Raw genomic sequence first — 13,643 nt, forward strand, 5'->3', positions numbered from 1 at the left:
TACTTTAAGAAAAAAATCCCCTCTCTTTCAGCCTTTTGTGCACGACCGGCATGATGATTTGTACTTATTTTTGATTGTAGCATTCAGTGTAATTCCGGTCATCATTAGATTGATGTTGGATTTAGATTTGCGTGTTTAGGCGCTTTGTTGATGCTCTTACCCAGTAGAACAAGCTTTCATTTGTGGTTAAACAACAAAACAGACACCAAAAAGAGAGGAGTACAAATGTTAGAGCCAAAGTCTGCATAAAATTGCATTACAATTTACTTTTATGTGTTTGAGAACAGACCATTTTGGAACTTGTTATTGTCCAAATGACACCTTGAAAGTAAAACGCCTTTGGCTCAGCTCTCTGATAATGTCCCCGTGACCCCACAGTGATCATGTGTGAGTATAGTGCTGCATGCGAGAAGGAAATAAAATAAGAGCTAAGGGGAGACGTTGTTTTTTTTGTTGCTCCAAGATAAGAGGATATTACCGCTTGTGGGAGAGGGCTTATAGGAGAGAGGAGACATCATCCAGTGGGGAGAAAAGGGTTATGTGAAGCACTTCTTGAAGAGATGAGTTTTCAGCCTTCCAGGGAAGATGGTGGGTGTCTGTGCCGCTCCGGATCGCCTGGGAAGGTCATTGTGTCTGTGGGTGGACGATGTGTGTGTTTATAGGATGAAATTACAGAGAAATACGGAAAATACTGAACAATATCTGCAGGGAAAATGATCCTTTCACACATTTATGTTACTCTAATCACAACTTATTGAATTAGTAAATGTAATTTCAAGCACATTATGAACTGAGAGATCTATAAATCTTATATTTACTTATAATCAAATTGATATTGATGCAGTATACAGTCTGGGGATCTGGCATCTTCAGTTTTTGTTCAGATTTGTCTTTGAATTAATAAGTTTGAAGATGATTTAATTCTCCAAGTGATACTGAGAGCTGAAGGCTGCTGTAATCAGTTCACTTGTGCTCTGTTGTGATGGCTAATTCAACGCCACATGACGGCTAATTGATATTTCTTTTAAGCAGCCGCTTCCTCTTTTCTTGCCTTTCTATCTTCGATCTGACAATGATGAAGATTCTGAGTAGATTTCTTCAGTTTTTATTCTGTGGTGTGTTTTTTCAGATGCAGTGCAGCTGTGGCTCCTCGGTCGGACACTTTTCATCGCCTTACTGGAGTAGAAGTAAGTGTGTGTTTGTCTCTGTGTGCGTTCATGTGTCTTAGTTATTTTTGCACGAGTGTGTGGGTTGTCATTTGTGTGGGAGATCTTTCATATTCATGCAAGAGTTATTCAATGCGTGCAGTGTGTGTCTGCCTGTGGCACAGTTGCAGTTAATTTGTCACCCCTGACAAATGATGCAGCCCCTCTCTCAGCCAAGCAGCATTCGTTGCCCTCTTTTGACCTGTGAATTTAGCGCCACCTTTAGCTAAAACACAGTAATGGCTCTTTATTTTAATTTGCACAGTTAAAATTGAAGGTGTGGTGTCGACTATGGATCAAAAGTATTATTGTATTTCCAGGGATCACAAACAATTGTTTTGTTGACCGAACAAAATAATGACTTCATTATCACAAGAAATCAGTTTGTCTTGATACTCGATCTGTTTGATTTCAACAACAAATAATTTGTCTGTTTGCTTTTTTTTTTTTTATTTGATGCTTGCTAAGCACAGAGCTAATCACTGCTGCAAAGCACTGAATCTTGACACACACTGAATTTCCACAAAGTTATGCTATTTAAACATGAAATAGAAGATTTCTATGTCAAATTCCAGGTTAGCTTGTTGAGCTAAACTGAAGAAGCAGGGCGTGAGGAGCACACACTCCGTAATCTTGCTTAAATGTCACATCTAAATGAGGAATTCAAAGATATCTATTTTGCTGTGAGAAACTTGAACCTTTGTTAGAAATAATCACGTGTGAACTCAACATAATGGGCTTGAAATTGTTTTCTTGTAATGAAGGAGTGATTAGTTCAAGCTCACGGGAAAACAAAGCTTCATGTTCAGAAGAAAAGATAAAGGAAGGAATAATCACACGTACTCCATGTCCTCTCTGGCCCCAGATAATGCTGTGCACAACACGTCTGATTGGAACTATTCACCAACTTCTCCGTTTCACAAAATGTTAATTACTCATTTCGTGGTGTAATTTTTTAATTTTCCAGTGTTGTGTATCACACATACAAACTGATTAACAAATTGAAAAACAAATAATCAGTGGAGAAAAAGGATGAAGGACTCACACATCAGCCTACTAGGAGCTCAAACCAGTTCCTCAACAGAGAGGACATCTGAGGCTGGATGTGGAAGAATGAGATCTGAAGCACGTGGTTATATTAGGAGCTTTCTAGCATTCATCAACATAAACTTATGTTCAGTTTACTTTGATGTGGAATCAGTGTAGAATGTAACAAAGAAGAGACGTGTATCATTTTATCAGGATTTATCAGGCAACAACAAATTTAGACTTAGACTTTCTTTTACCAGAAACTTTGCAGAAAAACTTGGGTTAAAACAATAAGAAAATGCTGCTGGAGCCTGTTAAGTGTAACAATGAATAATATTCTTTAACAGAAAAATCTAAACGTTAAAACAACTAGAATTGCATGAATGGTTGCAAGCTTGGCAAGAGACAGCTTCATCCAAGTTAGTGAATGAAACATAATGTGAGTCAGATTTGATTTCTAACTGCTACACCTCTGCAATAAAAACAAACAGAGATCCATTAGCTATTTACCCATTTAAAGGCACATAGAAGCCAACTAATTTTCATGCACACACGGCAGCCTGCACCATAGTGGGCAGTGTGTCTGTTTTATCTCACATAGGAGAATCGAAGAGGGCACTTTTGCTTGCTTGTTGCTTACCAGCTTATCCTCATGTCTCCCCAGCAGTGCTGTTCCCTGACTGGGCCTACAAACCAGCCTGGTCGCCCGGTTCCAGACAGGTCCAGCTGTGGCACTTCCTGCTGGAGCTGCTGGGGCGGGGCGAGGGCGGGGCCATTGGCTGGGGAGGAGAGTGGGGCGAATTCGTCATCCGGGACCCCGAGAGGCTGGCCAGGCTGTGGGGGGAGCGGAAGGGCAAACCACACATGAACTATGACAAGCTCAGCCGAGCGTTGAGGTACTGCATAATGCACGAGTGAAGTCGACATATTTATACTGACGCGTGTGCACACACACACACACACACACACACTCATAAACACCTGTAGGATGCAGCTCTTTAACTGTGACTGTAATCCTCCCTCTCTGTGCAGCTTCTCCCTCAGGCTGATGCTGTAAATAAAATGTGCTCCTCGCCAACGTATGTTGTCAAATTAAAATTTTAAATCTAAATGCCCACAGATGCACCACATACCATTTGGAAAGCCCTTTTATCCACAGTGCCCTACAGGGACATGAGGGCAAGCCATTACTATGGAGTCAGATCACTCTCACCGGTAATGGATGCACAACGGATTCACAAATGTGTTTCAGGATTTATATATAATGACTCTATCCACATATTTTTTTTCAATGCATACAGTTGACATATGAATATATGATGTTCAAAAGATGTATTTCCAATGCACACACGACTATTTCCTGCTTGAAATAGAAAGTAGAAAGTAGTAGTAGTAGCAGTAGAAATCCATAAATACAAGTAAGAATTTTGTCTTTTCATCAAACAAAATGAATGTTGTTACCTGCGTTTACAACCTGCTTCACTGCATTTGATTATGGGTTTGTTGAGACTCCCAAATGCATTTTTTCACAACAGGGAATTATCTGTAGCCTATCAGATATGCTTCTTGTGTTACATTTCTAACATTTGTACATTTTGAATCCTTCTGTGTGCATCAGTTAATAGTGAGAGCGATCTGTCTCCATACATTACAGCCTGGTAATAACGACATCATTTAGAAAAACGTTGTTCTCCTCGTGGGGCCCAGCAAAATGCCCCCACAAGACATTTTGGGCCCCAAAATGTAAGCGCCTGTTCTTAGTCCCCATTAAGTATGTAATATAAGAACACACACACACACACACACACACACACACAGTACAAACAGACACAGTCAGAGTGCAGTCTGACACAGAAAACATTTCACTTCCAGATACTACTACAACAAACGCATCCTGCACAAGACCAAAGGGAAGAGATTCACCTACAAGTTCAACTTCAGCAAACTCATTCTGGTCAACTATCCAGGACACCCTCCCCCACCCGGCCATCAGGTCATCACCACATCTTCACATGTCACATCACATCTTAAAGGACTTCACCGTTTGGAAAACTGGCTCCTCGGTTGTATCGCTTTTTATATGAAATAAATAAAAGGGGAAAAAGTCATATTTTTGTAATTTCCTCTTCACATAATCTGAAATGTATTGGTTTTCCAAAACATGGGTATAGTCCTTTAAGTAGAGTTTTATTCCAAAATAGAAATACCATAACGGTTATTTTAAATATTTTAAAATGGACAGAATGGCTTTGATAGAAACATTTACTTCAACTTTATCATTTAATATAAAACTGCCTGACTTGAATAGAAATCATTACTAAAACTTTATCATTTAATATGAAATTGACTACCTGACTGATCCTCTAATGTAGAGGTGAGTCAGTGTGTTAAAGTTATATCACGTCCACAGGCATATCAAGTGCTTAGGTTACCTACTATTCTAAAGCAAGCGCCATAATTTGTTTGATTACATGATTAATTCTACAAGAGTGAGGATTTGTAGAGATGTACTTTTCCTGTTACGGTAGAAAAACGCTATATAAGTGCAGACCATTTAAAAATGTCCCCTTAGTTTTTTCAAATGGATATCACAGGTTGGAATAAAACTCTTAATATCATGTAATATAATTACATTTTTAACATATTTCAGTTTTCAAATGAGGTCACCAGTGTGCAAAATATCAGGAACACCTTCCTGCTATTAAGTTGATTAACGTTTTAATCCTCCAAAGTGCTTGTTTAGCTTTTCTGCCTCCTCTCAACACAATATCGACTTTGAGATATGGTATATTTAATAAGTCAAATCAGTAATAGATCCCAAACCTCAACTGGTGTTCTTCATGTTTTGTGCACAAAGCGTCAGACTGTGTTGTATTGAAAGGTCCATGTCCCCATTTCAACCATCCATCCATCTCATCCTCCATTTGTCCAGCTGGTACAGAGCGGCAGCCCTCTTCCCTTTCCTCTCCTCCCCGCTGAGAGTGGTCTTCCTCTGTGTGGAGGAGGAGCAGGGTCGGCGATGGACAGAGGTAAGAACATACCCATCAGTGAGTCCTCTTTACAGCATTTACATCTACAGCCTCCAAACAAGTCTCACAGTGTGCCTGATAGAACCACCAAAGGCTGTTTATTCTGTCTGTAGTCTGAACATGAAGTGAAATTGAATGAAATTTTCGGCAAAAAAACCAAAAACCCAGATACTGAATTGAAGAGTTAAAGGTCTTTTTTTGTTAACGAATCCCATGAAAAGACCAAAATCAACAATGTGCTAGTTCATCTCTCTAAATCAAACCCACCAAAGATAAAAAAAAACCCTTAAAAATAGGTCAGAAATACTTGTTTTATAATAATAAGGATATGAAAGTTTATTTTATAGCATGAAAACCAGAGATTGTACAGTGCTTCTCAAGGAAAAAAACATAGGTAGACAATGTAATTCATACATGTAACACATTTGTTACATATCTCATATCAAATCTGCAAACACACATTAATACACATTAATGCAAAAATACTTTTAAATAAGATGCACCTATTTCCAAAAACAGCTGGGCACTGTAGTTTTTAGCAAACATTACTCAGACAGAAGACAATACAGCATTTGTTGGGGACTATTTTCAGCCGCGGAGTGATACGCATTGCTGCGTATTTACAGCAGAAGGATGGTTTATTTAGGTTCCCTGGTTATGACATTAACATTTCAACCACTGCAACGTCAGAGTAGTTTAGTAGTTTTTGGACAACAAGGGGAGCTAATGAAGATTAGTCAGATTTAGGATACATGGACAATATTTTTTAGTGGGGTCGGTTGATTGTTGGTAGCTTTTAGCGCAATATGTTTCCACCTGGAACGAAATGTGCTGCATAAATAAGTTTTGCTTGCTTGCTCTTGTTTAAGTATTCGGTGAAAGCAACACCTCCAGTATTAGTAGACTAATATAAGAATACTTTTCATCTACCTTTGCTGTTTACATCTAGGAAGAAACACCAAGAACAGAACAATTATTATTTAAATTTCCATCTTCCTCATATTCACTCAGTTTGATATCACATAACTCAGACTTGAATGTTCTTATGCTGCAGATTTCATAAGTCCTTGACTTTCTTTTGGTTCATCTCACAAGAAATTTACTCTTCTACTGGATATTGCTTGTATATTTTTTTGAATTTCAAGGTGAAACACGATGTGTGCAGTGGGAAATATTCCAAGAATGGTCTTCAATCTTGACCTTGAAGACAAATTCTGTATTTTTTTAAGTAATAAATTAATTCAAGCATCTGGGTTGTGCTGTAGTTGGCCATGGTGTTTTTTTTTTTTATTATTCTGAATGTACTGTGCTGTTAGATGGCAGTCAAATAAGACCTACTATTGTGCAGCACATCATGAAATAAAAGCAATAGCTTTGATATAAAATGCATAAATTGAGATTTTCTTTTGACAAAAATATCTTAACTCAAAGTCCCTTTACTTGTCTTTTACCAGCTTTGTAGATATCTCAATTTAAAGCTCCAGAAAAAGTTAAAATGTTTTTTTTTTTTGTGAAACTATAATAAGATCAAGAATGAACTCGAGATTTTCACTTTTTTCACGTTTATTTCATTACTTTTGTCTTTAAAATGTCTAATATGTGTAAGATATATTATGCAGCATCAGCTGACAAGGTGAAAAAGCCCATTTATTGCTTCCAGTTCATCCTGTGAAATAGTTTTGATCTATTCATGCATTAATCCACTGTTCACTTCAATACACTTCAGAGGGAAACATTGACAACTTTATGTACTAGTTTAGTCACCAGTTACTTTACAAAGTAAGATTTTTAGATACAAAGCTTGTGAAAATGTACAAGAACAGCTGACATGATTAATTTATTAATCAACTTACTTTTTGATAGTCATTTAAATATTTAATGCAAACACATTTCATGGTTCCATTTTCTCAAATGTGAAGATTTTTCTGCTTTTCCTCTAAATTATTATACTAATTTAAGTTTATTTCTAGCAAATTTTGAGAGTCGGACCAAACACTGTGTCACTTTGGACTCTTTGTATTTGTGACGGCATTTCTCATTTTGTAACGAAAATCAACAATCAATTAATTAATGGAGGAAATAATCAACACATGGATCCATAAATAAAAAAAACTAAAAAATCTGATACAAAATGAGCTCCAGCAGTAAAATTCTGAAAGCACGAGTAAAAATAATCAAATTATACAAAAGATAATAGTATAACAGTCACAGTTGACGTTGAGTACAAACACTTTTAACACTTTCACTTGTAACAGAGTATTACAGTGTGGTATCAGTACTTTTACTTAAGTAAAGGATCTGAATACTTCCTAAAACTCATGAAGATGAATTTTTTTCTACTTTATTTTAGTTACTGTGGACCTCTCCTGATCTATAAAGACCGTGTCAACATTAAAAGCTAAACTTAAAAACTTCCTGTGTTCTCAGGCCTATGAACAGTGTCAGTGTGTATGTGAGGGGGTAGCTGGTATTGTGGTTATATATGAATATATAAGAATAAGAATAAGAATAAGAATGACTTTATTAATCCCGGAGGAAATTGTTGTGCCAGAGTGCGGTACAGAGGTCAAGTCACAACAATACAAAATATTGAAATACAAAATTGAACAGAAAACACAATAAAAAAACAATTAAATTAAATAGTCTGTCCCTTTTTAAAACAAAAAGTACAGATTGAAAAGTACAAATTTGTGAAAAGTGTCACAGTGTGTGAGGTGAAGTGTGTATATGTTGTTTTCTTTATTGTCTCTCTGTCTTTAATATGCTTGATGTTTTTTAAGTCTCTTTTTAAATGAGCTTTTCTCTGTAATGAAATGTGCTCTGTAAATAAAGTTGCCATGCCTTGTCTTTGTGATTGATGTCTTTCTCTCTCTGTTTCCTGACAGCAGTCCAGCCTGCGTCGTACCCCTTCTTGCTCCCGTGCTGCCTCCCTAAGCCCATCCCGACGCCCCGCGCCCTGCACGCCCACTTCCCCTTCATCTCCGCCCCTGCGCGTCCGGGGGCCAGCATGAGGGAGCTGAGGGAGTCGGGCCTCCCACCTCTGGCCTCGGCCCTCCACGTCAGCTCCAACAGCTGGCCGCACAAGAGGAGCCCTGCGGGGTGGGATCTGAACCACATCAGTCGGAGCCTGTTTGGTGGAGCGAAGCAGGCTGAGATTCAAGGAGAGGAGAGGAGAGCGGGGAGCGACGCACAGATGGGGGAGAGAGAGTGAAGAACTACAACAGATGGACTGGCTTCCTTCCTCAAATCTCTCAAATACACACTCTTTTTGTGTCTTTTTTAGCTCATTGAACTGTAGTTTATTAGTCACTGTCTGTGATGCTCATGCTCTATATTTATTGAGTTGGACCATGATGTCTTTCTTTTTTTTTTTTTGAATAGAAACACTGAGGAAGCTGCTTTTCTTCTGTCAGCACTTCGTGACTCAGTAGGGGAACTGCACTTGTAAACAATTGAAAACATAGTACTTGTGTTTGAGTAAATAAAGCAGCGCACTCAGCTTGCATTTTTCAGCTGTTTGTCTTGCGTTCGTCCTCTTTCTCCGGGCTCCATGAAAATAATAAGAGAGCTGCATGAATGATGCATTCAAACAGAGTGTGTGAAATGTTGGATGAGGAGGAGCCTTCATGTCTTCCTCCTCTGCTGCATCAGGACCAGCCGCTTGTGTCGACACGTACCACTCCGACACAGCAGGGGGCAGCAGCATCTTTGGCATCACACACACACGTTTCACAGCGTTTTCCCAGGAGAGAGTCACAGCTGAGATGAGTAAAAAAAAGACGAGGTGTCACTCTGATGATATCTTTGGGGTAAACCTAAATCCAATTCAGTTTAGTGGACAAACTCTTCGTCATTGGAAACATTTTATAACAGTGTCTCATGTTTTTGTACTTTAGGTTTTCCCAGGTTATTTATTTTACTTCACAGCAGACAGGAGGAGATATAAAAAATATGTGAGGACATAGGTGGATTATAAAAAAATAATAGGGAGATATTACAAAGTATTTCACATTGTGAAGTGAGGGAAAACTAGATGCATAATCTAGGCTAGTTTCTAGTATGCTATCTTCTTAATACCAGACATAATTAACTTACATTTACTTATTGTGTGTGAAATACAAATTGCCTCCAACCATTAAGACTCAAATATAAAAAGGTGCCTTGAATGTAGCTTTTCGCTAACGAGTGACTCACCTTGACTTTTAACGATCTTTGGCTGAAATGTAATTTTGGCGCCGAATATTACAGGAGCTATTTTTGTCGTTGTGCAGCGCGGGAGTTTGTGTTTTTGTGTGTGGATGTTGGACCCGAGCTGAAATTTAACTATTAGTCTTAATCTAATATCAGCCGAAGGACGAGTTTGAAGACAACATGCAGCGGAGCATCGCGTAAGTACAAAGACGATAAGTGGAGATGGATTCAGTTTAGCTTCCGTTGGTAGTAATGTTAACTCGGGGCTGTCTGAGTCTGTTTTAGTCTTAACTAGTGTCGTGTGAGCTGTATTTGGGGTGTTAAAGTGCCTGCAGGAAAGTGTAACGTCAGCTAACATAGTTGAATTTAGTGTTTACTGCACTTCCTGGAAGTTAGCATTAGCGTAAATGAGTCCGCAACGTCCGCGCGCTCCTCTGCTAACTTTGGTCCAAACACTAGCTAACTTGTGGTTTAATGAACAGCTTAAAAGATGCACACGAATCAGCGGGGGTTTCTTTAGCGGGGCATTGCCGCTTTAATGAGTGTATACAAGCATGCTAACACCCAGCAGGCTGCTAACTGAGGACTTCCTTCTTCCATCAGATCCTTCTTTCAGCCCAAGAGCAAAGACAACGACACCCAGAAGAAAACTGCAGATGAACTGGTGAAAAAGTGAGAACATGTTTACAGTCTGACAGAACTGACGGTCACTGCTTTGCAGGGGGTTATTCTGTCCATCCCATGGAGACAGTGCGACATGTTCATTGATCATTTAAACACACACGCTCGCTTATACTTGAGATTTGATATTGTGCATGCATAGATTTGTTTGCACAGTACATTTGGATTTGTGCATGTTAAGGATTTTGTGCATTTTTAGATACATGTTTATTGGTGTTTTTATTTGCACTCTTTTCCTGCTTTCCTGCTGCACAACACTTTTAAACATAACACAATTAAAGATAATATCTTATCTTATTGTAATCACATGTGTGTCCTGTCAGATGAGGGTTTGTAGGAGTAAATCACGTCCATTTGCTTTGAACTTATCGCTGATGTCACTGAAAACTCGGATATAGATCTCTTTTCTTGGCTGAACTCATTGATTATATTCTGGGGTTGTTTATACTTTAGATAATCTGTTTGAGGGATTGTGAAGGAATATGCCGTTTATTACAGCTATCAGACCAGAAAAATTCTTTATAAAACCCGCATTTGTACAAGACCAACATGCAGATTGAGAAAGTCCATTATGTCTGGGAAGATTAGTAAACCATGTAAATATATCAGCTTTATTTCAAGCATATTTTTGTGTTGAAACCCACTGACAGTTTGAGTATGGGCAATTATCTTTGTATCACTTAGTCTGAATCATAGATCTCTGCTGCTCAGTAAAACTTTTTGTGGCCTGTAGTTTTTATCAGAAGAGATGATCACTTCTGTGTCTCATCTCTAAACTGCTTTGATGAGAGCGATTATTATCTCTAGACTGTACCATCTTTAAAGTCTTAAAACTCGCTTTAATCCACTTTATGTAATGATCTTTTTCATCATTGCCTTGACCTCACTTTTACTGCTCTTGCCTTGATGTTATATGTCTTAGTTGCTTTGTACTGCTTTTGCAATTGTCTTCATCCCTTTTAATAATTACGCCACAAATTACGCTGCTGTGCTTTTCAACAACACCATATGAATGAGGCTTGTGGCTTTATTTGAACTACATGGCGTCATAACTGTGCGTCTCTGCTTGTCTCCAGACCTGCCAAAAGCCCTCTCAAGGTGCAGAACGGCGTGCCGGAGCCCGATTCGCCCATCAAGAAGGTCGCCAAACGCAGCCGTCAGGTCCTGGACAGCGACGATGATGAGGCACCAGTCGTTAAAGAACAGGTCGCCAGCAAGGGGCAAGGAGACAAAGGAGCTCTTGGTAAAACGGAGAAGGTAAATCTCACTTGATGCTTGCTTAATTTGGACTTCAGAATCTCTTTGAATCACAAAATTCAGCATTGACATTCATGCAAAACCGTGTACAGTTTCATGGGACGTCGTGGTGATAAAAACACAGCAGACTTTTTATACAATAAATATCTGATGTTATTGAAAAAGATCAGTTACCAGTACGTTTTTTTTCTTGCACAATGTAAAAGGCATTCAAACGGCATGGAGCCCATCAAATGTTGGAGATGCACATCATACCTGTACAAGCTGCATCCAATGAGACTGTTGGAGCTCATATAGTAGTCATATCAGTGCCTATTGTTTATTTAGTGGCTGCACAAAGCCACCTTAATTATGTGGTGAATCACCAGGTTGAATGCATTTGTGTGGTTATTATTGGCTCTGGCTGTCATTCAACCACATGTTGTTTGATAAACACTTCTCTTAACTGCCCTGTGCAATTTCTTTGTAATATGTCAGAAATTATTCATTAGCTGTTCGTTGGGGAACATTTTATGATGGATACATGATGTTTGCCAGCATGACTCACGCTGCATCGCTTTCATATGGTTGTAATTATTAAATATCTTCTATGACAAGGTACCAACATACGCACTTTGGAACTGGCGGCCTCAGAGCAGCTCCAGCAGGGATAAGTGATGGTCGCAGACTAATGATTATTTCCATCGGTGATTAAAATGTTTATTTTTTTTTTTTTTTAGTAATTGTAGGTCTATGAAATGTAAAACAAAATGTGAAAAATGCCCATCACGAGAGGAGGTTGTCATGGATCCCGAATTTTCCAGGTCTTAGATCCAAGTTCCCAGATCCAAGCAGGGTAACTTGATAAACAATCAATTATTAATTTAATCTTATCAGAGATACTTACATTATAGAAGGGATTAGTGGCACAGCACTACTTATTTTAGATGCCTCCACGTTGGCGATGGCTGTGGCTGACAAGATATCTCAGAAACGCCTTGAGGGAACGTCTTGAGTCGATTTTTGGTGACCACACAAATTACATTTTTAGCCACCTCAAGAATTACCTCAGGAATTCACACGCTAGTTATGACAACATTTCACAAATGTCTAATTATATAAAATGAAGTGGTGACATTTTAAGTCCAAAAGGTCAACTTCACTGTGGCGCCCTAATGTTCTGCAAAAACTCTTCTCTGGCCGCTATTCAACGCCACATCTCAGGAACAGAACGGGACATTGTGACCATATTTCATGTGTTGGTGGACACTGAGTCTGGATTCACTTGGATGTAAAATGCTACTTGACTGGTTGGCGGAGGCAAACGACCACAAGGCTGTAAATTCTAGTTCAAGGTTCATGGAGAAGGGGAAATAGTCTAAAGAGGTAAAAAATCCAGCAGCAATGAGCAGCCTTTTCCCAACCTTTTAATGTCTGAAGCACCTCCACAGCTCACATAACAATGTTTAGGTCTGGTTTCTTTATTGAGAAGCAGAAGCCGGACGTTCATTGCCTTTGTCTGTATTTCGATTTTCTTTTCTCCTACTTTTTAACTAGATTTTATGATGGTGTTCAGCTGTTATATAAGAAGTGTCCATTACAGGTGAAATTTTTTAGCTGGTAGTTTATTAGTTAATATGAAAATAAATATACTGTCACACATGTTGGTGTTCAGTTGTTGTGTTATTTGAGTTATGGTTTTAAGAAATTGAGTTCAGCCAAGGTAAAAGGACTGTTTATTGCAGTTGCTGAGTTTTACAGGATGTCAGTGAACATGTCTTATGCGTAGACGCTGTCAGCTACCTATGATGGTGATTTGTGTGAGATTGCAAACATCTATTGGCGGAGAATCAATTAGGATGTTGTGTGGTGTTCCTGTTCGGGGAGATAGGAGAGAAGTTCAGCGAGAGCTAAGCAGGATGCTAGTGAAGGAAGCGCAGAGAAAAACGGACAGTTTCTGTTGTTTTGGCGTTGGCCTCGGCCTACAGTATCATGTGTTGTTGTTGTCCTTTTTCTGGCTGCTCCCTTCCGGGGTCGCCACAGCGGATGATCCGCTTGTAGATTTTGGCGTTAGTTTTTTACACCTCGCCCATTTTTGGTAGCCGGGACTGTTAATAAAGTGCTAGAAAAAACTGCTAGCATTTCACAGCCTTCTTACTGAGGGACGTTACAGAGACAACGCCAGCATCACTCAAAGTCAGCATCACCACACTTGGTATTCCTAATCAGTAGCTGTGCTACTTATTTTTCTATGTACCCCCTGGCAGCTCCA

At 39.0% G+C, this 13,643-nt stretch overlaps 2 protein-coding genes across 2 annotated transcripts in view; both read left to right on the top strand.

The window, feature by feature from the left end:
- The first annotated feature begins 1,129 nt into the window (after positions 1-1,129).
- LOC139213737 (ETS translocation variant 3-like protein) lies at positions 1,130-8,474 on the top strand. Its single transcript, XM_070844349.1, has 5 exons — positions 1,130-1,187; positions 2,899-3,130; positions 4,107-4,227; positions 5,167-5,263; positions 8,149-8,474. The coding sequence occupies exons 1-5, from the start codon at positions 1,130-1,132 to the stop codon at positions 8,472-8,474; spliced, it is 834 nt and encodes a 277-aa protein (XP_070700450.1).
- Positions 8,475-9,509: 1,035 nt separating this feature from the next.
- Positions 9,510-13,643, top strand: part of lig1 (ligase I, DNA, ATP-dependent) — a 45,436-nt gene continuing 41,302 nt past the window's right edge. Inside the window, exons 1-3 of the mRNA XM_070845669.1 lie at positions 9,510-9,651; positions 10,058-10,126; positions 11,212-11,392. Of these exons, the coding sequence (XP_070701770.1) occupies positions 9,635-9,651; positions 10,058-10,126; positions 11,212-11,392 (267 nt within the window). The 5' untranslated portion in view covers positions 9,510-9,634. The remainder of the gene's footprint in view (positions 9,652-10,057; positions 10,127-11,211; positions 11,393-13,643) is intronic.

The sequence above is a fragment of the Pempheris klunzingeri genome, chromosome 15 (assembly GCF_042242105.1).
Source record: "Pempheris klunzingeri isolate RE-2024b chromosome 15, fPemKlu1.hap1, whole genome shotgun sequence".
In the NCBI taxonomy this organism is placed as follows: Eukaryota; Metazoa; Chordata; class Actinopteri; order Acropomatiformes; family Pempheridae; genus Pempheris; species Pempheris klunzingeri.

Coding starts and splice junctions, on each gene's coding strand:
- LOC139213737 (XM_070844349.1), top strand. CDS start 1,130: ATGCAGTGCAGCTGTGGCTCCTCGGTCGGACACTTTTCATCGCCTTAC. Junction 1,188..2,898: donor ATCGCCTTACTGGAGTAGAA/GTAAGTGTGTGT, acceptor ATGTCTCCCCAG/CAGTGCTGTTCCCTGACTGG. Junction 5,264..8,148: donor AGGGTCGGCGATGGACAGAG/GTAAGAACATAC, acceptor GTTTCCTGACAG/CAGTCCAGCCTGCGTCGTAC.